General features: G+C 53.5%; 1 protein-coding gene across 1 annotated transcript; it reads left to right on the top strand.

Moving 5' to 3' along the window:
• Positions 1-21,172, top strand: LOC102535238 (L-gulonolactone oxidase). The gene is made up of 12 exons (XM_006203203.3): positions 1-220; positions 1,126-1,227; positions 3,933-4,058; positions 5,498-5,592; positions 7,542-7,632; positions 10,948-11,133; positions 12,812-12,919; positions 13,701-13,777; positions 16,988-17,137; positions 17,980-18,144; positions 19,605-19,695; positions 20,426-21,172. The coding sequence occupies exons 1-12, from the start codon at positions 218-220 to the stop codon at positions 20,552-20,554; spliced, it is 1,323 nt and encodes a 440-aa protein (XP_006203265.1). The 5' UTR covers positions 1-217; the 3' UTR covers positions 20,555-21,172.
• Positions 21,173-26,857: the final 5,685 nt, after the last annotated feature.

Here is a 26,857-nt window from a genome sequence, read left to right as displayed (position 1 = left end):
GGCAGGCCTGGGCTGCTGTTTGTCTGGGTGGAGCCTGTCGTCACACTGTTTACTCACCTCTGCTGAGGCCCAAAGCCCCTCCGTGTGGCCGCTGTGGACTCAGCCCTGAGCTTCTGCAGTCACTGTCACCGTGCGGTCAGCTCCAGTCCCGCTGCCCTGTGCCCTGTTCCCGGAGGAAGCCGGAGTCAGCCAAGGCCACTGACCCACCACTGGAGCCATGGTAGGGCCACATGGCACGGCTGGTCAGCCCCGCGGGTCTGCGTCCAGCTTGGGCCAGTGAACCTGGACTGGGAGGGCAAAATTAGGGCAGGTCTGGGGCCACGGGGAGGCCGCGGGAAAGCTCTTGAATTGGACTCGTGGCTCTGGGGGAGGCACTGGGGGTGCTGGGGAAGGCATGGGAGAGGGAGACCTGGGTTAGACTCTAGCATCTTTGCTTGGTTGCTGTGTGAGCTTGGGGAAGTTACTTCACCTCTCGGGGCTTCCATTTCTACTCCTGAAAATGAGAGCAGTATTACTGATTTCATGGTATTGTTATAAGGCCTAAATAGGGTACGACATGTGGAGGACCCCAGAACAGTGCCCGGGGACACAGCAGTGCCGCACAGACAGGAGTGTTTTCCCCAGGGCTCCCCGCTGTGGCCTTGGTGCCAGGAAAGGCTGCCGCGGAGTCTCCCAGCTGTGCCCCTTTCCTGCAGGAGAAGCCTGCTGGGAGAGCTGAAGGCCAGTTCTGTTCCTTCTTGGCCCACCAGCCCACGCAGCCCCTTCCCCACTCGTCCTACTCAGCCAGGAACACCTTCCGCTGGGTCCCTCAGACGAGGGGCAGGAGCCCCAGTCCTGTAGCCTGTGGCTGCACCCTCTTCCCAACACTGGTGGAGTTTTCTGTGTGATCTGCCCCCTGACCTCGAGGCGGAGGGAGATTGTAGCAGGAATCCCCATACGTGGCCACGAGCTCCCAGTGCGTGTTTACCCTTCCTAGGGGCCCTGAGAGGTGATGGGGGCAGAGCAGGAGCCTAGCTCGGGACCACGGCCCTGGCCTCCCATCTCTACAACAGTGGGACAGCAGGATGGGGTCGAGGCAGCCAGAGGCCGCATCCCGGTGGTGACTCAGCTTTTGTCCTATCACAGGTCCATGGGTACAAAGGAGTCAAATTCCAAAACTGGGCGAGGACCTATGGCTGTTGCCCGGAGATGTACTATCAGCCCACGTCCGTGGAGGAGCTCAGAGAGGTAAGCGTCCCGCTCAGCACAGCGCCCGATGGCCCAGCCACAGGACCTCCAGATCTATCCAGGCCCTGTGGACCAGGCTTGCCCCAGAGAGGAGGCTGGGAGGTGGGCCAGCCCCAGAACAGCTGGCCGGGTGACAGCCCCATGAGGTCGGCTCCAGCTGGACGCCGTTGCCACGTGACCATGTGCGGTGCCACCAACGACTACCAGATTCTCATTTCCGGCTCAGATCTCCTCTCTGAGCTGCGGGTTCACATCTGACTTTTTTCACCGTGTCTCAAAGACATCACAGACTTGTATGCCCCAAACTACGTTTTCGATGTTTGTTCATTCGCTTGCCTTCAGCCTGTTGCATTGCTGTCTTCCCTGTCTCTGCACCAACCACGCAGTGGCTCAAACTAGAAGGCAGGTCCCTGTCCCTTCATTACCCTTCTCTGCCTTCAGCAAGTCCTGCCTCAGAAGTTTACAGAACCCACCTCCTTCTCTCCAGTACCATTGTCATTATCTGAGCCCAGGCCACCATCTCCTCCTCACCTGCTGTGGCCTGTGATGGCCTCACCTCTGGTCTCCTGGCTTCAATTCTTACCTCTCTCAAATGCACTTTCCACAACCAAAAAGTAATTTTCTGAAAATGTAAGTTAAGTAGTAAGTTAAGTACTTCCTTGCCCTTCAGAGGCAATCATTGTTTCCTGACTCCAAGGCCGTGCATCCTCTGAGCCTGTCTCTCCGGCCTCCCTAAGGTCCCTCTCTGCCTGGCTCACTGCCTCCCAGCCATGTGGCTCTTCCTTTTGATCACAGGAGAAACCAAGCCTTTTCCTACCTCTGCGCCTTGGCACTTGCTGTTCCCACTGCCCAGGATGCCCATCCCTTCACTTTTCACAGGACCAATTCCATTTCAACCTTCTGGTCTCAGGGTAAATCACCTCCTGGAGTCTTCCTGGACCACCTTATCCGAGAAGGTCCCCATCTCCTGCATCTCAGCCCCTCACTTATGTCTTTCATTGCATATTTAAAACCTGCAATTATTTTGTTGACATGAACATTTTCATGCTTTTGTCTCTCTCTTTATGTCCAAGGACATAAGACTATGCTTGTCCTGTTTTCCATTGTATCCTCAGTACCCAGACCTGTGCCCGGCACACAGGAAGCACTAATGAACATTTGTTGAATGAATGAATGAATGAGTGAGTGAGTGAATGAATGAATGAATGGACAAACCCAACCTCCGCCCTTAAAAACCTCGCCCCTAAGACAGGCTGCATACGACTAAATCCAGGGGAACAGATGTGGTTTCACAGAGTAGCAGAGCACAGGGGAGGGAGAAATTCACTCTGAGTGTGTGGGTGCGTGTGTGCCAGTACGTGCGCGGTGTGTGTGTTGGGAGGCACTCGGAGGAGAGCAGAGTGAATGACACCGTCATCTCTAAGCGATCAGCACCACCTGCTTCCTATCTATGGCCTCATCCGTCCCCACAGCCCCTGTGGGGTAGTGATTTTTAGCCCCACTTTACAGATGAGCAGAGGCTCAGAGAGGCTTTGTCATTTTCCCGTATCACTAAGTGTCAAAGCTGGGATTCAAACCAAGATTCAAAGCCCCTAACTTGTCGTTCTGGAGAATGAAAGAACGCAGTCATTGAGTCGTCGGGCCCAGGAGCTCGACAGGGAGCTGGGGAAGGGTGGTGCCAGCGAAAGGAGGTGAGGAGGACACCTGGATAGTCGTCAGACCGCCGGGGAGGAGGCATGGAGGGGAGGGAGGAAGAGGAGGGCTGGGAGGCCTTGAACGCAGGCTTCCTTCTGAGCTGGGGAAAGCAGATGGAGGCGGGCTGACGTCCTGTGTGCCAAGGCCATTCCTAATCCCTGCTGGCCGGCACGGTTGTGAATTAGGAACAGGAAGAGGCCACTGCAGGCCCATGTTTCCCTGGGGGGCTGGTCGGGTCAGGGGAAAATGAAAATAGTTGTGTAGTCAAGGGCGGGCGAGGAAGATGGTATTAAACAGCTGTCTCTGCGGTAGTAGAAGCCATAGCTGTAAGCATGCCTCACGCATGGGGGATGGGGCAGGGGAGACAAGCCCTACGGAGCATTGCCCGGCCTTACTTGGCCTTGGAACCCCGTGTGGTATAAATCCTAAGACCCATGTTCCATGACCAGATGTGAGGGTGTTTGTGAAGGGACGTGAGGGTGAAAGGAAAGGGATTCCTTTAAGTGCCATCGGGCATTAATTTATTTATTCATTCACAGTCACTGTCAGGGGCGGGGTGGGGGGCGCGCTAACTCGTGCAGGGCCTGGGGTGGATGTAGGGGTACAAACCCAAGTTAAGCCACCATCCCTGCCCCCGGGAGGCTTAATTTCAGCCTGGGAGGCAGCTGAGGCTGGCGGGGGCCGACATGAGGACCCTGGACCTTATTCTGAAGGCCCTGGGTGCCCCTGAAAGGTTTTGCCCTGGAGAAGGACACAATCCGGGTCTCCAGCTGCATCGGGGAGCGAAATATCCTAAAGTATCCACTTTAGGATATTTCCTGTGTTCTCCACCCTCCTGGCTTCTGGCCCTTCTCTCTGGCTCTTATCTGGGGTGGTCTACATGGCAGGCAGCCTCCAGCCAGGGAGGGGCTTGGAGGCCGGGTGGGGGTGGGGGTTGCACAGAGCCTGGGCAGCCCGGCTGCCTCACAGAGGAAGGCCTGCCTGGGGCTGACCCTGGTCTTGCCCGGCAGGTGCTGGCCCTGGCGAGGCAGCAGAACAAGCGAGTGAAGGTGGTGGGCGGTGGCCACTCACCCTCGGACATCGCCTGCACGGATGGCTTCATGATCCACATGGGCAAGATGAACCGGGTCCTCAAGGTACTCAGAACCCAAGGCTCCCCGCCTCTGCTGGGCCCCAAGCCACGCAGGCTCGGCCTCCATCTCAGACTCCGGTGGGAACTTCTTAGCCTTTCTCCACAGGCTTGATCCCCGCTCTGCCTCTGAGTCCCAAAGTGACACCTGAATTCCTGGCCAGCCGATGATCTGCCTCCCGCCCCCAGGACCCTCCCTGGGTTTGCTCAGGCCTTCTGTTTGGTTGTGCGCCCCCTTGTGGCCATGGGGAGGATGTCCACCCACCCTCAGGCCAGTCTCCTCCCCACTTCTCTAGAGCAAGAACGGCAAGACAGACCTCCAAAGGTGGACTCACAATGACAAATCCCGAAGGGTTTGCATCTAACTTGTTTTACACATGGGGGCACTGAAAATCAGAGGGGAGAAGTGATTTGCCTAAGGTCGCACAGCTGATCAGCAGCCGAGCTGGCTGCAGACCCAGAAGTCTGACCCCAGCCTTGGGCCGGGACACTGTCTATGCAATTCAGCCACACCAGGGTGCCTGCAAGGGCGAGAGAGCGCCGGACAGGTGTGCTGCAGGTTAGGGGGCTCCTGTTCTCACCTGATGGGGCTAGCTCCCGTGAGCTGCAATTTTGCCAGGTACCTTCCCCTCCACCTATCAGAGGCTCTGGGTTTCTTCCTCCGATTGAATTCCTTATTTGCTCAGGCGGACAGTCTCCACCTCGTAGAAAATGTTCTGGTCAAGACATCAGTCATGGTGGTAATTAACTCTGATCGCTAATTAGTGAGAATGGGCTCCAGCAATTGATTTGGTCGGGCTCTGTGCTCGGGGTCAGCGGAATGAGCCTGTGCGTTGGAGTCACACAGATGTGGATTCTCATCTCAGTTCCGTCACCGCTGATGTTTGTGTGACCTTGGGCCAGTGACTTAAGGTCCCTGAGTTCTGTCTCCTCGCTGTGAAATGGAGAGAGACAGCTCCTCCCTCCCAGGGTGGCAGTGGGCATCTCAGGACAGAACATCCTTCTCCCACAGGGCAGGAACCTAACAGATGGGACCTCTCCCCCCTCCTCTTCCAGTTCCCAGTCTTTGCCCAAGTCGCCCCGGGGGGAGAGTAAGTGGAGAACGTGAACTCCGTTTGCAGGGTCAAGACCCTATAGGAGTAGCGTCTCCTTAGTTGGAAGTAACCGCAACCCCCCTAGTCTAGTGGGGAGCGTTAGTGCCAGCCCTGCAGTGACCTTGGGCAAATTCCTTCTCTCCCTTGCTCCTTATTTCCTTCCCCTGTGAAAAGAAGGGTTTCGCAGAGTGTTCCCAAGCCCCTAGGGCTCTGCCCACAGCCCCTGCAGCGGGAGGAGGCCCAGGCTGGCCACAGACTGAGATAGACTTTCTTGTTTTCTCAGGGGTCATGGCCGTTGGAAGAGGGTTAGGCGAGGGCCTAGCTCATCCCAGCTTGTGCTGGTCTTTTGCAGGTGGACATGGAGAAGAAGCAGGTAACTGTAGAGGCCGGCATCCTCCTGGCTGACCTGCACCCACAGCTGGACAAGCACGGCCTGGCCTTGTCCAAGTAAGAGCCACCCTACCCCCAATTCCTGGGTGGGCCAGTGATGGCCACTGCTCCCTGCCCTGGCCTCAGCCGGACACTCAAGGATCTGGCAGGAGCCAGATAGGAGCACTTCCCAGGGTGCACCTCCTTTCTCTGGACCCCTGTTCCTCCCCCAGATGGTGCCTATCTCCCCATTCCCCAGGGATTCAGGAGCTATTGTATGAGAAGAGAAAGAAGCAGTCTAGCATTAAAAAACATTCTTGTACAAGGCTAGGAAAACCATGGATTAAGTCTTTTTAAAACTTGCAACAAAACTCTATTGATCCAAACAGAAGGATATGCAAAATAGCACTCAGAGGAACTGAAGAGCGTGGTGTTTGAGACACAGGGCTTCCTGGCATGGCTATATGCGGCTTCAGTTGTCTCTCCACCTAAACATGCTATCGGTGAATGCTCAAATTTACTATCAAGGGTTTTCCATTGAAATAGGAGCCAAGATAGCCAAAGGAGTGAATGTCTAACTGTGGGGTTTTCAATCATCAGAAACAAGTGACAGAAGTATTTTGGATATTGGGGTAGCAATCTCTTCACAGCTGGAAATTGCAACAGTAGAAGCCTGTGGGTGGTCCATTCACCCCGCTTTCTTACTGCAGGTCCTGAGGCATCACTATACATTTTCAACCTAAAAACCATTCTGCTTCTGCCTTCCCAAGGGTCACGACAACTCAAACATTTATGGAGTGTCTACCATGTGGAGGCTTTGTTCAGGCCCAGAAAAGGCCAGAATGAATGAAATCCAGACCCGCTCACAAGGAGCTCCCAGCAAGGGGGCAGAGGGACCCACGAAGTGACGAGCATGGTGCAGAGCAGTTGGGTCAACGTCAGACAAGTATTCAGGGCACCGCAGGGCTCTAAGGGGGCCCAGGTCAGCCTTGGCAGGCAGGGGAGTGTGCGAGGGGATGGCAATCAGGGCAGGCTCCCCGCAGGAGGGGCCCCGGGGTTAAAATCTGACTAAGTGTGAACCAGAAAAAGGAGAGGAGAGAAGAGATTCAGGCAGATGGAGCAGCATGAGCCAAAATCTAGGAGAGGGAAGGTGTGGGGGGCGTGCTGGGGCCGAGGAGCAGACAGTGAGACACCGTTCACGACCAACAACTACAGGAGGCGGCGTTTCTGCTCATTACAGGCCTAGCTTCTGAGCCCTGGGGCAGCTCTGTGCCCTGTTCATGAAGTGTCTGTGTCTTCCCTGTGGACCCAGTCCTCCCCAAGTAGCTGTCTGCACGGGCTCATCTGCCTCTCAAAGGGAGTTAGGATGGCCTGCCTGTCCAGTGTATCTCCAGGGCCACCTGGGTCTGCAGCTCCAAGGATGCTGTGGGGACCTCAGGAGTGGCTGGGGCTGGGGGGAAGCACAGAGCTGTGATGTGTTGGGCTGCATGCTGGGGGCTTGAAGCCCCCACTCATCAAATCATCAGCCCTGGAAGGAAGGAACAGAAGCAGCGTCTGGGGCAAAGAGGCTTCCCGAGGTCATGCAGCTGGAAAGCTCTGGAGTGCCCCACTGTGGTGAGCCAGAGCGGGCAGGACACAGGCGCCGTTCCGAAGAGGCAGGACAGTGGCGTGGTAAGGTCCCCAGCCCCTGAAGCAGGCGGCCCGGGTGCAAATCCTGATCCTGCCTCTTTCCAGCTGTTAGTCAAGTTCCTTGATCCATCTGAACCTCAGAGTTCTCAACCAGAAAATGGGGGTATTAAAATAGGGGCACTCAGAGGCATGGATGAGTCAAAGGTGCCCCACACAGTAAGTCAGTTCACCTTCATTTTCCGGGCTCTGGTAAACTGGGATGAGATAGCAGGCAGGAGATGAATCAGTTCTTCTTTTCTGAGGGGCCTCACACCACAACCTGGGTGCAGGGGGGGCATTGTCCCTGGAAGCCTAACTGGTCCCCATGTCCCTCCCTAACCCCCTCCTGCCATGCGCAGCCTGGGAGCCGTGTCAGACGTGACTGCTGGCGGCGTCATCGGGTCTGGAACGCACAACACGGGGATCAAGCACGGCATCCTGGCCACCCAGGTGAGTCCACCTGCTTCCTGGCACACCACTGAGTGAGGGGACGGGGGCGGTCAGACAGAGCCCCTCCTCACTGTGGCTCCGGGACAACCAGGCACTCTTTGGGCAGTGTTGGTACAGCTCCTTGGGGGCCTCAAACACAGCCCAGGTCTCCCCTCTGACTTGGCAGGTGCCCTCCAGGAACATGGTCTTCTCGAAACCTCATCCACCCCCAAAAGACACAAGTGATGAAGGGGCCCTTGTGCACATTGATGCACCCCCACCTCTCAGGAGCCTCCTGGCCACCCTGTAGAAAAGGACAAGTAGAGCAAAGGGTTCCATCTCCATTGGGCAAGGGGCCTTCCGACATTAGCAAGTCAGGGAGGGGCCAGGAAGGATCCCAGCACATGTGGGCCTAGGATCCACACCTGACCTTCACCGAGAAGTGTTTCTTAAACTTCACTTGACTCCAGTTTGGGGCACAGATTTTGGACTCGGACCTGGGCCCCAAACCTGTCTCCGGCATGCACTGGGTGTACGCAGGTGGGTGGTTTGTTTACCTCATCTGGACATCCCTGTATCCAGCTGTCACCTGGTGAGAAGACCTTTTGACTCAGGAGGGGTCAACGAGACAGCGTGTGTTAAATGCCTGGGGGCCCGAGGACAGTTCATGACACCTGCGTCAGGAGCCACCCTCTGGAGGGCCAACTCCTTTGACTCAGTGGTGGGGGGGCTTCTAATGGGCCAGGCTGTGGCGCCGGGAGCAGGCTGCTGGGGTGTGCCCAATGAGGCCGGCCGCTCGCCCTCAGTGGGGAGAGACCCCCATGCTGGGTCAGCGCGCCGTAGCTTGCCACGTGTTTCCCCTGCAAAAGTTCATCTACACTGGGAACCATGTGGCCTCCCAGCTGAGTCTCGGGCTTGATTTTGCATCCCAGCGCTCCCCCTGTTGTCTCTGTGACAGGGAGGGGGCAGGTCTCTTTGCCTCTGGCTGCCTCCGTGCGCTTCCCTGGAGGATGGAGATGATCGCAACAGCAGTGCATGCGGGGTGCTTGGACGAATGCACACAGTTAGTGCTCAATAAATGTCTGTGGTGGGTTTTGTGTCTAAGACAGGCCCTTTCCAGAGCCCACACTCTGTGCACTCTGTGCTGTCCGAGAAGTTTCCGCATTGCTGGGGGGCTGACCACACTGATGACTTACGTGTCCCTAGAACAGGGCTCCCCAACATTCAGTTCTGAGGAAGACAGACACCCCAGCCAGCGCTGTCTGAATGTGGCTTCTGAGACCTGGGTCCCCTGTTCTCCAGCTCAGAGCAGCGCTGGGATCAAAAGAAAACAGCCAGTCGCAGTGTCTAAGGATTCACTTTGTTTTCTCACACGCACACCAGGAGAAGTCTACTTCAATTACTGTTCCTTAAATCTGCACTCCGCTTCCTCACAGCCTCAGGCACTCACGTGGGCGGCCCCTGTCCTTTCCCCCTCCCTCTCTCAACCACAAAATCCTCCGAGAGTCACCGAGCAGGGGAGGGGCACCCTGAGGAGATGCAGTGATTCAGGGGAGGGGGAGATTGAGGACACCGCGCCCCTCCCGTAGGTAAGAGCTGTTGCAGCGAAGGTGGTAGGTTCTGTGCGACCTGATTCCCAGGTACCTGGAGCCCCCATCGTCCTGGCATTACCCTTTCGAAGCGGGACTTACTGCCCAAGAGAGCCCAGTGCTAACTGGGGGCGAAAGGCCATAAACTTAGCCACCCACAAGATCTGGCCACAGTCCTAGGCTTCTACTGAGGGGGTGAGGTCAAGCTGGTTGCCTCAGATTCTCCAAAATGATAATCAGGGTATGGGAAAGAATGGTCAAAAGAGTGGTCACAAATCAAAATGTGTATGAGATTTACTGGCCACTTCTCTTAGGAAGCCCATCTGAGCTGGACCAGCCCCTGCAAGCAGTGGGAGATCTGCGCTGTTTAATTTTGCATGTTATGCCCATGGCAGGGAGCATGGGGGGAGACCGACATCTTTTTCTTCTTTTTTTCTTTTTGTATTATTTAATTATTTTATTTTTAGGGTTCGGGAGTAGGTAATTCGGTTTATTTATTTTTACGGGAGGTGCTGGGGATTGAACCCAGGACCTTGTGCATGCTGAGCATGCGCTCTACCACTGAGCTACCCTTGCCCCCATGACATGTGTAATATCTACTGTGCACCAGGTGCCTAGCCGGGGGCTTCCATACTCTCTCTAAGATTTTCTCGTCCTTTCACAGATGAGGAAACAGAGGGGTTAAGTCACATACCCAAGGTCACACAGCTCATGAATCAGGGCCCCGCTTTATTGTTGGAGTGTTTCACTGGCCAGCTTGCGTGCTCTGCTCCGGATCCCAGACCAAGTCTGGTTTTTATAAAAATCGTTCTGACGCCCTCGCTCCCACGAAGGGCCACCATGCCCCATTTCTGCCAGTTTTTCCTCTCTGGTCTTAGTCCCTGTTAATCAGAATTAGTTTAGCTTTATCTGTTCTCTCACCCTGAGCAGCCAGCCACCGACTACACATGTCAAAAGCAATTTCCATCCAAATCAGCAGGTAGCAGGGTGTGGAGAGGTACTCAAACAGGCAATGAAAGAGGACGCTTCTGGCAATGGGGAACAAGGGCCAGGATACTGAAGTTCCTCACCTGTCTCCAAGCAGGCATCCTTTGCAGAGACTAGAGATTTCTGGTTGCTGGGTGGCCAAGCAGGAGAATCCAGTACATGAGGCGGGTGGGTCCCGAAGGAGAAGATGGGCTCAGCTTGGCTGAGATGGTGTAGTGGGGGGAAACAGGTGGAGAGAGCTCCCAGGGGACCCTGGCCCCCTCCACCTGTGCGTTGGGACAGTGGGGCCGGCTCTCCCCCAGATGCACACATCCTCCCTCTGCCTTCACGCAGCGCCTCCACCCAGGGCCTCGCGGCTCTTTGGAGCATGTCTGATCTCAGACCTCTTCCGGGCAGAGGACAAGCTCGCTGCATCCAGACAGTGAAATCCACACTAGGAACAAAGCAGCGGCAGGAAGATGAGCCACCGGGGCTCCGTGGAACCGCAGGCAGTGGATGGGCCCCTCCCTGCTGAGGGCTGATGATGCCCAGACACCCCGCCCTCTTTCCCCAGAGCCCCTTTCTCCCTCCTCAAGACTGAGGCTCCCTCAGGCTGTGACTGTAGACCCAGGTGGGGAAGTCCCCTGTGACCAGATGGTGGTCTTCTGGGAACAGGAGACACCTGGCCTCACTTTCAAGGACAAACAGGGGAGTGGGGCTTCCCCCAAAGGCTACGGATAGTGCCTGCCGGGGTTCTGAGTCTGGCTCTCTTCACTGCCAGGTGGTGGCGCTGACCCTGCTGACGGCCGACGGGACGGTTCTCCAGTGCTCTGAGGCCAGCAATGCAGACGTTTTCCAGGCTGCACGGGTGCACCTGGGCTGCCTTGGAGTCATCCTCACCGTCACCCTGCAGTGTGTGCCCCAGTTCCACTTGCAGGAGACCTCCTTCCCCTCAACCTTGAGAGAGGTACTGTCTCTTGTTCGCCACTGGTCAACCTCTGAAAATAAATGGAGGACATGAACAAGGGTCAAGCTCCACTGAGAGCCCCATGGTCTGCAGGCCCCCTGAATGGGGGAGTGCGCTGACCTCACCAGCCCTTCCTGGTCCTAGTATTCCTTTGTAAGTAGGTCAGTGGAGCTCAGAGGGACTGGATGATGGGGAGCAGAAAGGATAGCTTCTGACTGATAGAATGTTTTTTGAATGAATGAAAACCCAAGCTGGTTAGCTGAATGAATGGATGGACAGACAGATGGATGGATGGATGCATGGATGGATGGATGGGTAGGTACAAGAATGGATGGATGATGGATGAATGGGTGAATACATGCATGGATGGATGATGGGTGACTGGATGGGTGGATGAATGGGTGCAAGGATGAATGATGGATGAATGAGTGAGATGGATGGATGAATGGCTGGCTGGCTGAAATGCCTGGCAAGCCTGGATCTATCCCTTGTAATCTCTAAGCTGTAAGACTCAAATCTATGGTTCCAAGCTCCTTGGCGTTGGAGTTCCTCCATAGCCACCTTACGACACTCAATACAAGATGGGGTTGGCATTGATGTGAGCACTGCTGATCCCACATGGTTATGGTGGGATTTGGGATCAAATCATCTGGCCTTGAATGCTGGCAGAACCACTTCCAAGCTGTGAACTTGAGCCAGTCACTTAACCTTGCCGAACGTCAGGGTCACAGCTGGGAACTCAGGGAGTAGTAGGCCTGGCGCCCTAGACGTGCACTCGCACTGCTCAGATTCAGAACCAGAACTGTCCATGGGGCCCATGCCACGAGGCAGGCCCTCGACTTAGGAGCTTCCACACAGATGATCTCACTTCATCTGCACTAGTGCTCACATGATAGTGATGGGAAACCCAAGGCTCAGGGGACACGGCTCCTCCTGGGTCATGCAGCCCCTAAGTTGCAGAACCAGGACTTGAATCCAGAACTTAACTCTGAGACCAGCGCTCCTCCTCCACCTGCCAGCTGCCTGTCAAACCGCTAATCTGCCTGTGCTTTGGCTCAGAACTTGTCCGGGATCAGTTGGATGGATGTCAGGGAGACGTGATTGGCTCTGTGATGTTATCTGCACGTGGGCAATGACAGCCGCATGAGAGCAGGATTCTCTTGTTCATTTTATTAAAGACCTTTGACGTGTCAGGCATTGCAGGGACAACAATGACAGTATAAAGGTAATAGTGGTATCAGCCGCTTACCCCTGTACAGGGCTTCCCATGCTCATGACCCCATATTGAGCACTTTCTAGGCATTCAGTGCATTTAATCTTCGTAACAGTCTTGACATAGGTACTGTTATTAACCCCATTTTACAGAGGGGTAAACTGAGGCACTTGCCCAAACTTATGTAGCTAGTAATTGTTCAAGTCAGGACAAAGAAGAAATTATTTTTTTCCACCAAGTTACTCAGGGAAGTCAGCATGTAAGTGGACTGTTTTAATGTCCAGCCTATTATAAGACACATTCCATGCTATTTGGCAGTGTTCGGACAATTTTAGGCATTTTATTTGTCTTTTGATGGGGAGAAACGGAGGCACCACAGGGCCCTGACCTCCAGGACCACCCCCTCACCCCCATTATCATCCTGGGACCAACACGGTGTCTCCTCCTTCCTCCTGCCGAGGGCAGGTCCTGGACAACCTGGACAGTCACCTGAAGAAATCCGAGTACTTCCGCTTCCTCTGGTTCCCGCACAGTGAAAACGTCAGCGTCATCTACCAGGACCACACCAACAAGGTAGCCGCGGGGCCCTTCCCCGTCCCCCCACTCCCTGCTCCCAGGGTGGTGACACCAGTTATCGTGTTGCTGGTCGGTGAGAGGTGAGAGGAAAAGCAAGCCCGAGCATCACTGAGCATCAGGAGAGAAGCCCAAAGGCCAGAGGGTGGGAGGAGGAAGGAAGGGGGGCCCAGTAAGGGTCCAGTGTGTTGTGGGACAGCCTGGATGTGGGGGAGGAAGCAGAGGACAGAGGAGTGGGCAGGACAGCAGAGGATGGAGTCCTAGCAGCTGGGCTGGACCTCAGAGGCCATCTGATACATCCCACCCTCCCTGCAGCACCCCCACCTTTTCCACCCCGAGCTGCGCAGGTGGAGAAACCCATAATTTTGTCTCCGCTGACCCGTGTCCTTAGTGAGCAGGCTGCTTCTCAGCGGAAGAAAACCAAGCCATCACTTAGGATGGATGTTGATCAGACAAGTCAAGCAAAGGCCATGACACCTACTGTGTGTCCCGGGGTAATGGCAGTGACTGCCGGACACCCGGCTTATGAATTCTAAAGAGGAGGGACATATGCACGTCTTTATCTTTGCAAAATACATACATGCAAAAGTACACACATAAGCATGAAACAAAAGGGGAGAGGGCACGGGAATCAGCTGCGCCGCCAAGAAGTGAGGCTTCGATCGTCCTGGAGGGTGGCTCGCCCCTCCCTGCTGACACACACAGCCACTCCCGGGACACATCTCCCTCTGAGGGGACACTCAGCTCTGGCCCTAAACTGATCCCAGATTCTGCTTCCCAGCCTCCCTCCTCTGCAGCCAGCTGGTTCTGGGATTATGCTATTGGATTCTATTTACTGGAGTTCCTGCTCTGGATCAGGTAGGAATGCACCTGTGTCTTTCCCCAGCGTCGGCCACGCCCTGCGGAGGACGTGCCCATCAGAACCACGGCTGACCATTACATGTGCACGCTGGGTCTGTCTCCTGGGTCCAGAGCAGTGGTTTTCCCCGCTGCCTGCACGGTCGAGTCACCTGGGAAGCTTTTTTTAAAAACAATACGAATGCCCAGGCCCCACTCCTTGGCTCACAGGTGATACACATCTCTGTGTTTCCCATTTCCCCTCCCCAGCCTCAAGTCTGGGCTCCTGCTCAGGCTCCATCCCTGCCACCAAACGTGTGACTCTGAGTGATGGGGAAGGTTTCTTGGGATCTCGATGGTGACTTTGTTTCCAGCCAAGCCATGGAGTGACATCATATAAAAATTTTGAACTATGTCTTATATACAAAACAATATAGGCAGCTTATATTTAAAGTATATAAAGAATAATGTAATAAGCACCATGTAGTTACCAGCCTTGTAAGAAATGAAACAAGTTCCACTGCAGTCCTCTTTGTAGACGCCCGCTCACAGCACCTGCCCCGAGACGTAAGCACCGTCCCAACTTCTATGCTTATCATTCTCTTGGTTTTATTTGTACTATAGTTTTCTGAGTTCTGAATTAAGAAATTTGATAATTCAGCTCTGACAGTGATATTTATCCATGTTGATATCGAGAGCTGTGATGAATCGTTTTCCACTGTGTGTGGTTACCACGATGGATACCTCCACGCTCTCGTCCGTGGAAATCTGGGTTGTTTCCAGGAATTTTTTTTTTTTCGCGTTACAAACAACATTGCTGTGAGCATTCTGGAGCATTGCTCTGGGTGTCCTGAGTATATATTCATGAGTGGGATTCCTGGGTCACCAAGTAGGAGCTTCTTTAGTTTAATCAGATCAAACTGTTCTCCTCAGTAGTTACACCAAGTTCACTGCCAACCACCATTAAGCTCCACAAGCTGGCTGAGATCGGAACTGTGAGGCTTTTCAATGTTTGTGTGATCGATAGTGTCTCATTATAGTTTTCAATTCTCGTTTCCCTGGTTATTAATAGGGTCACGCAGCTTTTCAGTTTACTGATCTGTCAGATTTCTCTTCTGTGAAGTGCCTGTTTATGTATTTTGCCCCTTTTAAAAATTGGTTTTTTTTCCCCCTTTTAAAACTGGCTTTTTTCTTAGTGTTTTGTAGGGGTTTTTTGTATGTATTTTGAGCACTAGTCCTTTGCTTGTTGTGTGTGTTGCATCGTCTTCTCCCTGTTGGTGTCTCGCCTTTCATTTCTATGGTGTTTTATGGTGTGGAGACGTATTTAATTTCATAGTCAGATGTGTCCGTCTAGTCTTTTATCTTTGGGACTTTGATGTCTTATTAAAGGCCATCACTCTATCAGATTATGGGTCGGGGGTGAGGATGGGAAATGCCCAGGCAGGCTTCTCTCCAGCTGCCATAATAGCAGCCCGGCAGCTTTGTGTGTGTGTCTGTGGAGTCTGAGCCCAGTGAGCATCCAAATACATTGGACCCTAAATCACAGCTGCCGCATCCCAGCCGAACGGATGCTCCGAGGGAGCCCCACGGTCGCTGAGCCCAGCCCACGGGGCTCCAGCTCAGGGGCTCCCGGAAACTGCATCCCTCATCCCAGCCTCATCCCTGCAGCTCTGGGCCACTTGCCCAGCAGTGAGCCCGAGGGTACAGGAATGAAAACTAAACCATGGGTTGGGTGACTGGTGACTTGATGGCTGCTTTGTGGTAAGACTCACTGTACCCCTGTGAGGGCAGGGACCCTGCCTGTCCTGTTACTCTCAACCTTCAGAGCCCCAAACAATGCCTGGCATGTAGAGGAGGCTCGTGGTATTGGTGTAAGAGGTGCTAAATGAAAAGCTTGGACATAGCCCTGGAGGTGTTCACCAGCAGTCGACTGCAGAGGTGATGGAGGTGGCCATGACTGAGCAGGACGGAGATCCCAGGATCCCTCAGGAGCAGAGCCCAGCGCCAGGCCCAAGCACACAGCCCTCCCTTTGCAATTCCTTGGGTAGCTCATTTCCAAAGACAAGAATCCATGAAGCGAGATCCCATGCTAGGACACTGCTCCCCACTGGCCACCTACAATGAGCTTTCCCAGGACGGCCAGGTGTGGAAGGAGGGTGAATGACCACACTCCTTATATAAATGTACCTGGAAGCCACCTGCTGAAATTAAAACTCTACCTGCCCTTGTCCCCCCAAAAGGATATAAGTACAAGGACATTTATAGTGTGGCATGCGGGGGATACAAAACTGCAAACAACAAGTACTGGTCAGGATGTAGAAAAACTGGATTACTGTGCACTGTGGGTGGAAAGGTAAAATTCTGCAGCCACTGTGGAGAACAGTATGGCGGTTTCTCAAAAAGTTAAGAATAGAATTTCCACATGACCCAGCAATTCCACTCCTGAGTCTATAAAAGAAAGAATTGAAAGCACGGTTTCAAAGAGATATTTGCACACTCGTGTTCACAGCAGCCTTATTTACAACAGCCAAAATGTAGAAGCCACCTAAGTGTCCAAAGGATGAATGGATAAGCACAGTGGAATTTATTCATACCATGGAATATTAGTCAGCCTTCAAAAGGAAGGAGATTCTGACACAAGCTACAATGTAGACGAATTTTAAAAACTCTGTGCTAAGTGAAATAAGCCAGACGCATAAAAAGACAAATATTGTGTGATTCCACTTACACGAGGTTCCTCAAGGACTCAAATCCATAGAGACAGAAAGTAGAATGGTGCTTGCCAGAGGCTGGAGGTAGGGCAAAGTGGGGAATTGTTGTTCAGTGGGGACAGAGTTTCATTTTTGCAAGATTCTGGAGAGCCACTGCACAATGATGTGAATATGTTTAACACTACCAAGCTGTACTTAAAAATGGTTAAGATGGTAATTTTTATGTTACATGGAGTTTTTAAGATCACAATTACGAAGACGATCCAGACACTGAAAACAGCCCGGCCATTAAAGGCGGAGAGTGGGATGGGATGTGGGGTAAAATCCATCAGCGGGCCGCCGCGCCTCTGCGGAGAGCCGTTCAGGGCGCGGCTCGATTCTGCGAGGGACTCCCCAGCCGTGGGTGCGCGTCCACGGCCAAGCACGTAGGGAATGAGGCCCCGGTTTGCAAAGGGCTCAGCCCAGCACCTGGCCGCCCTCCCTCACTGCTGGGTGACAGCCCCTCTGCCCTGCCCTCCAGCACCTTCCTGCCGGGCCTCGTGGGCTGGATCAATCGCTTTTTCTTCTGGCTCCTGTTCACCGGGAAGAGGGAGAGCTGCAACCTGAGCCACCAGATCTTCACCTACGAGTGCCGCTTCAAGCAGCACGTCCAGGACTGGGCCATCCCCAGGTAGGTGCCAGGCCAGCGGCCACTGGCAGCGGGGTCGGGGCCGAGACAGCCCCTTGGCGCTCCCCGCAGCCCTGGAAGGCAGCCGGCCAACCAGACTCCCCGTCCTGCCCAGTAGTCGTGGGGGGCAAACTGGAGGCTCAGAATCCCCATCCACTGCCCCTGCACCACTGTGCCTCTGCCCACAGCCGGGGTGACCGGCTGTGGGATCCCCTCCCCTCTCCAGCCGTGAGGCCAGGCAATGGCAGGCTTGGGCTTGGAGTGTGGCGCTTCCTGGCCGCTTCTGGTTTTCCTGAAAGACAGTCCTGTGCGTTCAGTCCCTTGGGCGGCAGAGCCCACAGGGCAGCCTGGGGGCCAGAACTCCGAGGTAGTAGGGACCCGGAAAGACCGAGGCTAGGTCTGCCGCCCGGCTCACTGCAGCTTTCTCTCTGAACTGCCACTCCTCGTCTTTGTCCCTCTCCAGGAAAAAGGGGGGATGGTGGCCACGCCTTAAGGGATGCCTCTGGTACTGTGTCCAGGGGCTGCAGCCACCAGACTCTCTGGGCAGGACTATTAGACAAAGTAGAAATCTTGGAATCAGAGTGACTTGACTCTCTCTGAAGAAGAGGAGGCAGGCTGTGGGACAGCCGTGGCCCGACACCTGAAGGAGGCCCCTGATTTGGTGGGGGCCCTGGGGGTTGAACTGGGACCAGGCAGTAAATCTCTACTTCCATGAGGAGGGCTTGGAGAGCAGCACAAGGGGAGCCCCGAGGCCGCCTCTGCTGAGGGGTCATGCAGAGCCTCAGGGGATGGCTCCCAGACGCCCCATCCTGAAGTCTGGTTCCACCCCCCTGGGCTGGGTGCAGAGAGAAGACCAAGGAGGCCCTGCTGGAGCTGAAGGCCATGCTGGAGGCGCACCCCAAGGTGGTGGCCCACTACCCCGTGGAGGTGCGCTTTGCGCGGGGGGACAACATCCTGCTGAGCCCCTGCTTCCAGAGAGAGAGCTGCTACATGAACATCATCATGTACAGGTGACTGGCTTGCAGGGAGGGCCAGTGGGGCGAGCCAGCCCCTCCAAGTCCAAAGGCCCCCCATCCTCCCCATCTTTCAAGGCCGGTTCAAATACCACCTCCTCCAGGGAGACCTCCCTGATCCCAGCAGCAGAAAAGAGTCTCTCTCTCTCCTTGGAGTTCCTATAACTACCATTTCTAGTCCACATTCTGTTAATACACTAATTAATATTAATTAATGAGTCATGTTAATTTGCATAGCCACCATATGTGAAGCTGACATTATGGGATGACAAACTTATGCTACCTGAAGTGCCCACCCTAGTCAATGATTCCGAGAGCCTGGAATGCTGTGTTGAGAAGGACTATGAGGACGGGTTTAAGTCCAGTAGAAAAGAGATTGAATCACGCTTGATGTGACACTTCTATGTGGGTGCACCTGCCCATTCTGAGCAGGCCACCAGGCCCGGTGCTTGCCTGCCACTCATGACAGCGTTTTCTTTTCCCTAGTTACGTATGCAGCAGGCTCCAGTCTAAAACTTACAGACATACGGAGTTTAAGAACCTCATCTTTTCTAAAACTTCCTGCTTAAGATGCATCTTCCTTCTTTCCTGTCCCTCACTGATCACAGCCCTCCTCTGACTTTGCAGAAGAACAAGATACCTCTTGATCAGCCTGACTTTTCTCCAGCTAGTAAAAACTACCAAGTTTAGAGGCTCTCAAGGGACGCTTCAAGAATGTACTAAAGCACATACTGAATGGGAGGCAGCTTCTTAAACGTAGGGACAAACTTGTGGCAAGGCTCAGTCCTCATCTCTCTGTCTGTCTGTCTGCCTGTTCATCTTCTCTCTACCTGGGAATGAAAATTCTGAACTGGGAAAGGTGCCATGGGGCTGCATCAGAACATTGGGATTTTTAAAAGTTCTGACTTAGGCTTTTTCTCTCAGTCAGTCTGACTCCACAGCAAGGACAGACCAACTAGGTTACATGGTCATGGTTTCAACCATAGAATGAAGTGATTCTGATATAAATATTTATATATTTATTTCTTAACGATAAGTATGTGTGCATATATAGCTTCAAAATAATTTTACATTGAAATTTTTAGTTTGCATCTTAAAATACTTAGATTTAAAATTCAAATCTTTATACTAAATGAGTATATATATGTATATATATATACACACACACACATATATATATCTCCACACAAATCTTTGAAATTATTTAAATTCGTGATAGCTCTCAGTTGCCAGTTAAAAAATATGCAAGAGGATGCAAGCTTTTTCCAAATCTTTCCGAGCAAAGACCCCCAAGGTGCTGGGTCACTCTGGTCCGTGTCTCGTGGGCAGCGCCACTCAAGTCCTGGTCTCCGCGTCACAGACCAAGTGCGGGGCGCCGCATGGACCCGGTGCCTGATGACGGCAGGTGGGCGGCACAGGGCGCAGACAGGCCTCACCCCCTTCTGCCCCTTCTCCAGGCCCTACGGCAAGGACGTGCCGCGGCTGGACTACTGGCTGGCTTATGAGACCATCATGAAGAAGGTGGGGGGCAGACCCCACTGGGCCAAGGTAGGATTTGCGGGTCAGAGCCTCACCCGGGGTGTCAGCTGGGCAGCTGCTGGGGCTTCCACGAGAGGGCGCCGCTCTCCCCCTGTTTCCGTGCCTGCCCCAGGCTCGGGTGTCGGAAACGCGGGCTGAGCACAGCCCGGGAAGGAGGGCTTCAACCAGCCTGCCCAGACCCAGCTCCCCTCTGCATTCATGTTCCAGCAGCCCGGTGATTGTCATTCCCTCGGCGTTTTCAGAGAAAGTCCTCATCTTTCATTTCATTTTTGATTCTCACAGAGACTCTCAAGCAGGATAAGGCAGTGGTCCATTTAACAGACAGGACACTGGGAGGTGACGGAACTTGGGACTTACAATTAGCAGAATTACCAGAACCCTCTCCACTGGCACACTGTCCGGTGGCAAAGGGAATAGGGGGCTTAATGCTGCATTTTAACAACTTCCTTCTTTACTTTCCAAGAACTTCCTCCTCCTCCTGTTTGGGTCTCTGCATTACAGGTGAATGCATGCATGTCTGTGCGTGTGTGCGTGTACACACACGGGTGTGGGTACACGCATGTGTGTGCATGCGTGCATGTGTAGGTGTGAGCATGTGCGTGCATGCCTGTGCTGTGTGTGTGTGCCTGGGGGTAGCAGTGTCCCAGATGGGGGCACACTGACTCGAGTGCATGCTTGCAGCCCCACTGAAATGCCAGCACCGGGGAACAAAGCCTGTTGTATCTGGTTGCTTCCCCAGGCCCACAACTGCACCCGGAAGGACTTCGAGAAAATGTACCCTGCCTTTCCGAAGTTCTGTGCCATCCGAGAAAAGCTGGACCCCACTGGGATGTTCCTGAACGCATATCTGGAGAAGGTGTTCTACTGAAGCAGAAACAGAAAACAAGTCGAGCTCACCCCATCCGCTCCCCCAGGGCCACCTCCGATGAGGCTGGAGGCTCAGTGTCCCAGTGGCCTCATAGGGGAACAGACCTCTCCCCCAGCCACCCTCAGCCACAGCGCCCGCAGCTGCTCCGACCCTCAGCAGTGAGCCTGGGCACCCCCCTGACGTCCTTCGTCCCCACAGAAAGGGAGAGGGCCAAGTCTGCCTTTACATCTTTAGCCACACCTTTTTCGCCCAAGCCTACAATCACATTCTGTTTTCCCAAGAGACAGAGAAACCCGCAAATGTTCCCTTTGGCCAGGCGGTCAGGACTCAGCCATCCAAAGGTTTCACCTGCCCGCAGAGTGTCTGGAGCTCCAGGGGTCGTAGGGAGGGGCGCCACCTGCATGTGTTTGGGCACCGAGGTCGTGTGTGCTGTGCTCTGCTTTCTTTCACTCGTGAGGGTCTTTCAGATGCTCAGATGACTGCCCCCTGCCCAGGGACTGCCCCCTCCCAGAGGGCATCTGACGTCCCGAAGCCCGACCGGCAGCGAGTCTCTTCCAGAGGATATTTGGGGCGTGGGACTCTCCTTGCTTTGTTTTTAATAAAGGTGAAGAATTGATTGATCCTCTGCTCCCTCCTCTTCATCCCCGAGGTAATCCTTTGGGAGCAGGAGGCTCCCTGACTCCCCAGCTTTCCTCCGGAGGTTATGGGTCTTGGACTTGCTGGAAAATGGTCTTCCTATTTCTTTTGCAAACTTAGTTTCAATTTGCCTCTGACCTCCCACACTTTGCAGCTACTCTTTCATGGAGCTTTTGATGAACATCTTCTAGGTGCCAAGTGCTTTGGGAGAATTGCAAGAACCTTAGGACAGGTTCTTGGCATCCGTCAAGAAATGTTTCAGCCAGAGTATGTCTTGAAGCCCTATATTTTTGCGAGCTTGAATTTAGTCTTTTAAAACTATAAATTTTGCATTCTATCCCACTATGTAATTATGTGTTAAACTTTCGAATGATGTTTTCTTTTGCAAATCTCTAAATGACACCTCTGCTCCAGGAAGGCGTGCCCTGTCTGTTCCGTGGTCTGCTGGCGCCTCCCACACATCTACCCTGGGAGAGAAGTATAAACAAGGAACACACAGTGCAATGGCCTGTGTCCAAAACCTTAAGATTCAGTAAAACTTCAACTTTTTGGAATGCTGGGGCAAAAGAATGTTCTAGAAATCGGTTTTTCTGATTACCAGAGAAACTGGGTGCCCTTTCTTCATTTGATTTGGGATCTCTTGATGCCTGAAGGTCATCCTTCCCCCCAAGTTCTCATTGCAGAGTCCTTTTGATACCAAGTGTGTACCAAGGCCATAAATTGGGCTCCTGAAAGCATCGCGGATCCAGATCTACTTTTTCTCTCCTCTCTCGCCTCCTCCTGGCCACTGCTGGACCAGGTTCCCCTGGTTTTTCTTCTCTCCCAGCCCTGCCCTCAGGTCCAAGCCTCAGGTAGTGGAAGCCCCAGTGGCAAACACTCTCCTCATCTCAGAGTACTTGGAAACCTGAGTGTGCTGAGTGTTGGGGCCTGTACCATTAACAGCAGACAGGGATTGCCAGCAGCATCTGAGCAATAGGATGGAAGGATGAAGAATGGGTCCCCGCAGGCCAGTGTGAAAGTAAATCATAGTACAGCATCGGAGCTGCTAGATGAGTGACTCTCAAAGTTGAATTCTCGGGTAAGAGTCACCTGCCGAAAGGAAACCTGCGAATCTCACCAAGTGGAGTGCGTGGACTGCGGGCAGCTCTCTGCTCAGGGAAGCCGCCTGGCGCCTGCGTCCCGCAGGTGCACAGCTGAGGTTGGGCGGGGTCCGGGTGAGCTCTGAGGGGCCCAGAAGGATGCACGACCACTCAGAAAGCCCCCCAAAGTGCAAAGATGTGGGGCATTTAAAAGCTCAAGGCAGATGCCCCTCTACTTCACTTGCAGGTGTCTCCGCATGGGGATAACCCCAAATCAGCCAAGTCAACGTGGCCACCTGCACGGGCCAGGCCCTGAGGAGGTGAGGGGAGGTGGGTGGGTCAGCTGACTTGCGGAGGGGTCGGCGCAGCCCAGCATCAGTGGAGCCACAGCCCAGCTCTGCTCCTTCTCTCAAGGTCAGTCCGCCGGGAACAGGGGTTCACCGCGCCCTCTGGCGGCAGCTGTCGGGACCCAGCGAGGTACTTGCGGAGGAGGAACAGCCTCAACGCCGGGGGCTGACTAGTCCCAAACTGTGAAGTGGCCAGGAAGGCCCCAGAGAAGGGAGCAAACCCTGAGGGGCGCCCTGGCGGAGGGGCAACCGAGAGGGAAGAGTCCTCTCCGCAAAGCAGGTTTCAAATTCATAAGGATGCCTCTGGGTCCCCTTCTTTCTTAGGCAAGGAAGCGCTTACCCGTAGGTCTCCACTCTGAACTGAAGCCACAGGCAAGGAGCTAGCGCGAGGATGGGAGAGCGGAAGCAGGAAAATAGCGACAAAAAGGGACTACGAAAAATAGTTCCTTGAAAAGTCCATGAACTGAAGGGGAAAGAACACAGGCAATCTCTGAATGCCCTTCTGAGGTCAAGAGAGGCCCAGACATTTCCAGAAAGCTCCCCAAAAGAGTGATCAAAAATTCAGCTTGTTTTCATTTTTGACAACCGCGCATGGATGCTTTCATACACACGGAGCAAGACAGGGCCGTGCTGGGCTCCAGGTGACGACAGGATATTGCTTTAAAGAGGCCCTTGTGCGCTCAGGGCAGGTGGCCTGGCGAGGCGGCGCAGGCTTGAATTTGGAGGATGAGCACCTTCCTTTGATGGCGTGGGTGCATCTCTGATTTTGTGACCGTACAGGACGTCCTTCATAGAGAGGACAAAAGTCTCTTTATGGCTGTGAGGCTGGAGCAAATGGTTTACCCGCCACCGCCGCCGCGGGGATGTGCCTGCTTGGCACGAAGGCTGGGTCAGGTGCTAGTTTTTATTGACTTGGGCGTCGGACGGACTGGGGGTCAAGAGAAGGTTGCAGGAGAACAACGGGTACCAGTTGAAGGTCACCGTCTTTGTTCCCCCGGTTGCTGGAGGCAACAAATGAGGGCAGGCAGGAAATGTGACCTCTCTCCATCACCTTTCCCAGCCCAAGTGAGTCCCCCTCCCCAGCGTGAGAGTGGACTTGAGCCAGCTGAAGGCAACTGTTGATGGTGAGTGAGTGAGACCCCAGAGCTTAGGGGCGGGGCGGGAGGAGCTGGACAGACTGCCGTCACCCACCGCCCACCCCACACTGAGCAACGTCACCATCTAGCAGGATTCTGCCCCAGCGGTGGAGATATCTCAGAGGCAAACAAAGGGTTCATTATTAACCAGGTAAATGTGTTCCACGTGGCCCAGCATTTCCTGCTATCGTGTTGACTGATTTAGTAATCCGCAATGCTGTTAATAAACTCTGTAGATCCGAGTTTTTCTCCAGTTGTCTCTAGAACTATTTAATATTTCCTAGGTTTGCCAAGCTATTCTGACACAGGTAGAAGACACCAGGCAAAGGCTGGGTCTGGAGAGGGTACTGGGGTGGGAGCCTGGGCAGCTAAAAGTGGCAGCCAGGGACCCACAGACCCTGGGATGAGACCAGGGTCTGACCCCCAACTCTGCCTGACTGCAGATAAATGGCCCTTATTATTATTTCTACACCCTAACTTGCATTTACCTCTCTCCTGTACGCTTCCTGTGGGAACCTCAAGCTTAACTCATGTAACTCCTGGAATCCGTTTATGTGGAGTTTCAATTCGTTTGGAGGCAAAAGCATGAAACAGTTTTATTCATTCTGGACACTCTTCTCAGCACTTGATAACAGCCCAACCAGATGGTTTTACTTCCTGAAAAGGTCACGGTTAATAAAACGATCAGTTTACTTTGGAATGTCACCCTCCTATCCAAAGCAAGACCCTTCCTCTCGCCCATCAAGGGAGAAGGGGTGAGGAGGTGAGGGGCACACAGGCTGCCCCCTCATCCTCCTCCCATTCGGAGAACAAAGATCAGAGTAGGGAGGGCCGTGGTCCCGAGCTGGACCCCCTGGTCCTCCTCTCCCCTGATCAAGTTTCTCTGAGGTTATGTGACGTGGGCAGCGTCTTGCTCGATCTGTTGAACTGGACACTGGCTACTGCTAGACAAGTGGATGGTGTTCTTGGGCCGGCCGTGAATTGGCTCGGGCACCTGTGTCCACCCTCGTCTAGGCCTCCAGCCCCCTTCGGGTGGGACAAAGTTACTGCTACGCGGTGAGCACTTTCCTTCAGTCCTGGCAGTGTGACTCCATGACCATGTAACCCTCGGGGGATGCTGCCAGAAGCCACACTGGAGGCCCTGGGAGAGTGAAGCCCAAGCTGAATGCCTCCTACCCCCACCCCCAGCACTCGGTGGTGATGGCACACTGCTGGGCGGCTTCCTGGCTCCAACACCTCCCCTAGTCCCTGCCACTTCCCAGTGTAGGATCCCCAGACCAGGGGCCCCTTGATTAGCCTCTGTGGGCCACAGGGTACTGGGGTTGAGTCTTCTCCCCTCTAGGCCTTCCCAGTCACACATCTCTAATGAGGGCCACTCCTGGGAGCCTTTGTTCTTTGGGGGGCAATAGCCTTGCCTTGAGGGAAATTGTGGGGACCTGATAGGAGGACACAAAGCAATTGACCGGGTGTTAGAGCACTGCAGTTGGTCCAGGGCTGCTGGTTACCGTTACCCAAGCTGCACACTGCACAACTCTGGTGTCATTTCACCTCGCAGTCATCAGAGATGCTATCCAATTACAATTTTCTGGCAGAGGGCCGTCAAGTATCAACAGAGAAGCTAACGGGGGGTTGGTGCCACACCCCCTTGCCAGGCGGCAGACCCCAAGCCCTTTCTTCTCAGAACATCAGGCCCTGCTCCTGCCCTGCCACCAGCTTCCTAGAAGCCAGAAACTGAGGGCTCGTTATCCACAGTCCCCCAGCCAGGGTGACCAACATCTCATCCTTGCACCTTGGTGACCTCCTGTCCTGACTCAAATTTTCTAGGGCCTAAGGCTGGAACTTCTGTCAGGGAGGGAAGGACCTCCAAGGACCCTCAAACCAGGCGACTGTGCAAAGTGGGAAAAAGGATGGCGAGAAGGGGTCCCAGGGAAACTCAGGGTCAGCTGGAGGCTCAGTCTTTCAAGGGGCTCGTCTGGGAGGGTTTAAAGGAAGTTGCATAAAAAGAAGCAACAACTGGTTAGACTGACTCCCAGCATCATCATGGGACACAGAAGACAACTTTTGAAACATAATGTGTGATATGAATGTAATATATAATTTAAAATTGTGGTCATTGTAGCAAATGCCTTCTGAACGTGTAACCCTACTTAATGTATACCTTTACATGAGTCATACTAACTTGACTCTGAATTCCCTTGGCAGCAATACTAAGGTGTTAGCGTCTGTGGACAGAAGCTAAACCCTGGGGTTTATGGCTTGTGTGGCAAAGGTGCTTACAACTTAGAAGGAGAGACAAGGAATGGTAAGCTAAGAATATTCCGAGCTTTTAATTTACATATGGACTCTGCTACAAATGTGGGATGCATCCAGATGGTCTTTACTTCCATTTGAAGTACATTGGATGAACAAAATTCTGTAGAGAATATTCAAAACAGGAAGGCTTCATAATTTAATGTTAAAATAAGGAGCACGGTTAGTCAGGTCCACCTGCTGGCGGAATTGGGTGCTGCAGGCCAGTTATATTTTGGACTGAGGGGTGAGTCGTCATCAAGAAAAAAGCCAGGCAGAGGGGAAATTCCTGGGGTCGAGGGAAAGATAGCAATGTTGTGTAGACTGACAGTGGGCAAACAATGCCACCTTCAGGAAGGTGCCACAGGGATTCCACGCTCTTTTTTGAAAAAGAAAAGTTCCTCATTTTGTGTTTGGGGGACATTTTCCATAAGAGAACTATCAATTACGTGTTAAAGTAACTGGTGTACCTTATTTTTACTATTTCTTCACCCTGATTTTCAGTGTATTCCCTTAGGAGGTCACTCCCACCCCAGTCAGAAGAGGTATCTGCTTTATAATGAAATGGAAAAGATTCGCTTTTCAGAAACGGATTTTAATTGGCTTTTGGGACACATCACTCTTCCTAAAAGCAAGAAACCCTAGAACTGGGTCGGCTTCATCATCCCGCTCCTTCTGTTCTCAACCATATGATGCTCTCTGTACCATCTGAGCCATTGCTTTTTCTTTTCTCCTTCTTTTGTTTTTCCATATCAAAAATGAAAGTGTGTGGAAGGTTAAAAAAAAAAAACAGCATAAAGAGGACACACCAGAACA

The sequence above is a fragment of the Vicugna pacos genome, chromosome 31 (genome assembly GCF_048564905.1).
Source record: "Vicugna pacos chromosome 31, VicPac4, whole genome shotgun sequence".
NCBI lineage: Eukaryota > Metazoa > Chordata > Mammalia > Artiodactyla > Camelidae > Vicugna > Vicugna pacos.
The sequence above is the reverse complement of the archived record's forward strand: the minus strand, read 5'-3'. Positions and strand labels throughout refer to the sequence as shown.

Bases quoted from the DNA above. Each gene is read 5' to 3' on its own strand.
- LOC102535238 (XM_006203203.3), top strand. The intron at 1,228-3,932 runs GTAAGCGTCCCG...CTTGCCCGGCAG, and splicing joins CCGTGGAGGAGCTCAGAGAG to GTGCTGGCCCTGGCGAGGCA. The intron at 19,696-20,425 runs GTAGGATTTGCG...TTGCTTCCCCAG, and splicing joins GCAGACCCCACTGGGCCAAG to GCCCACAACTGCACCCGGAA.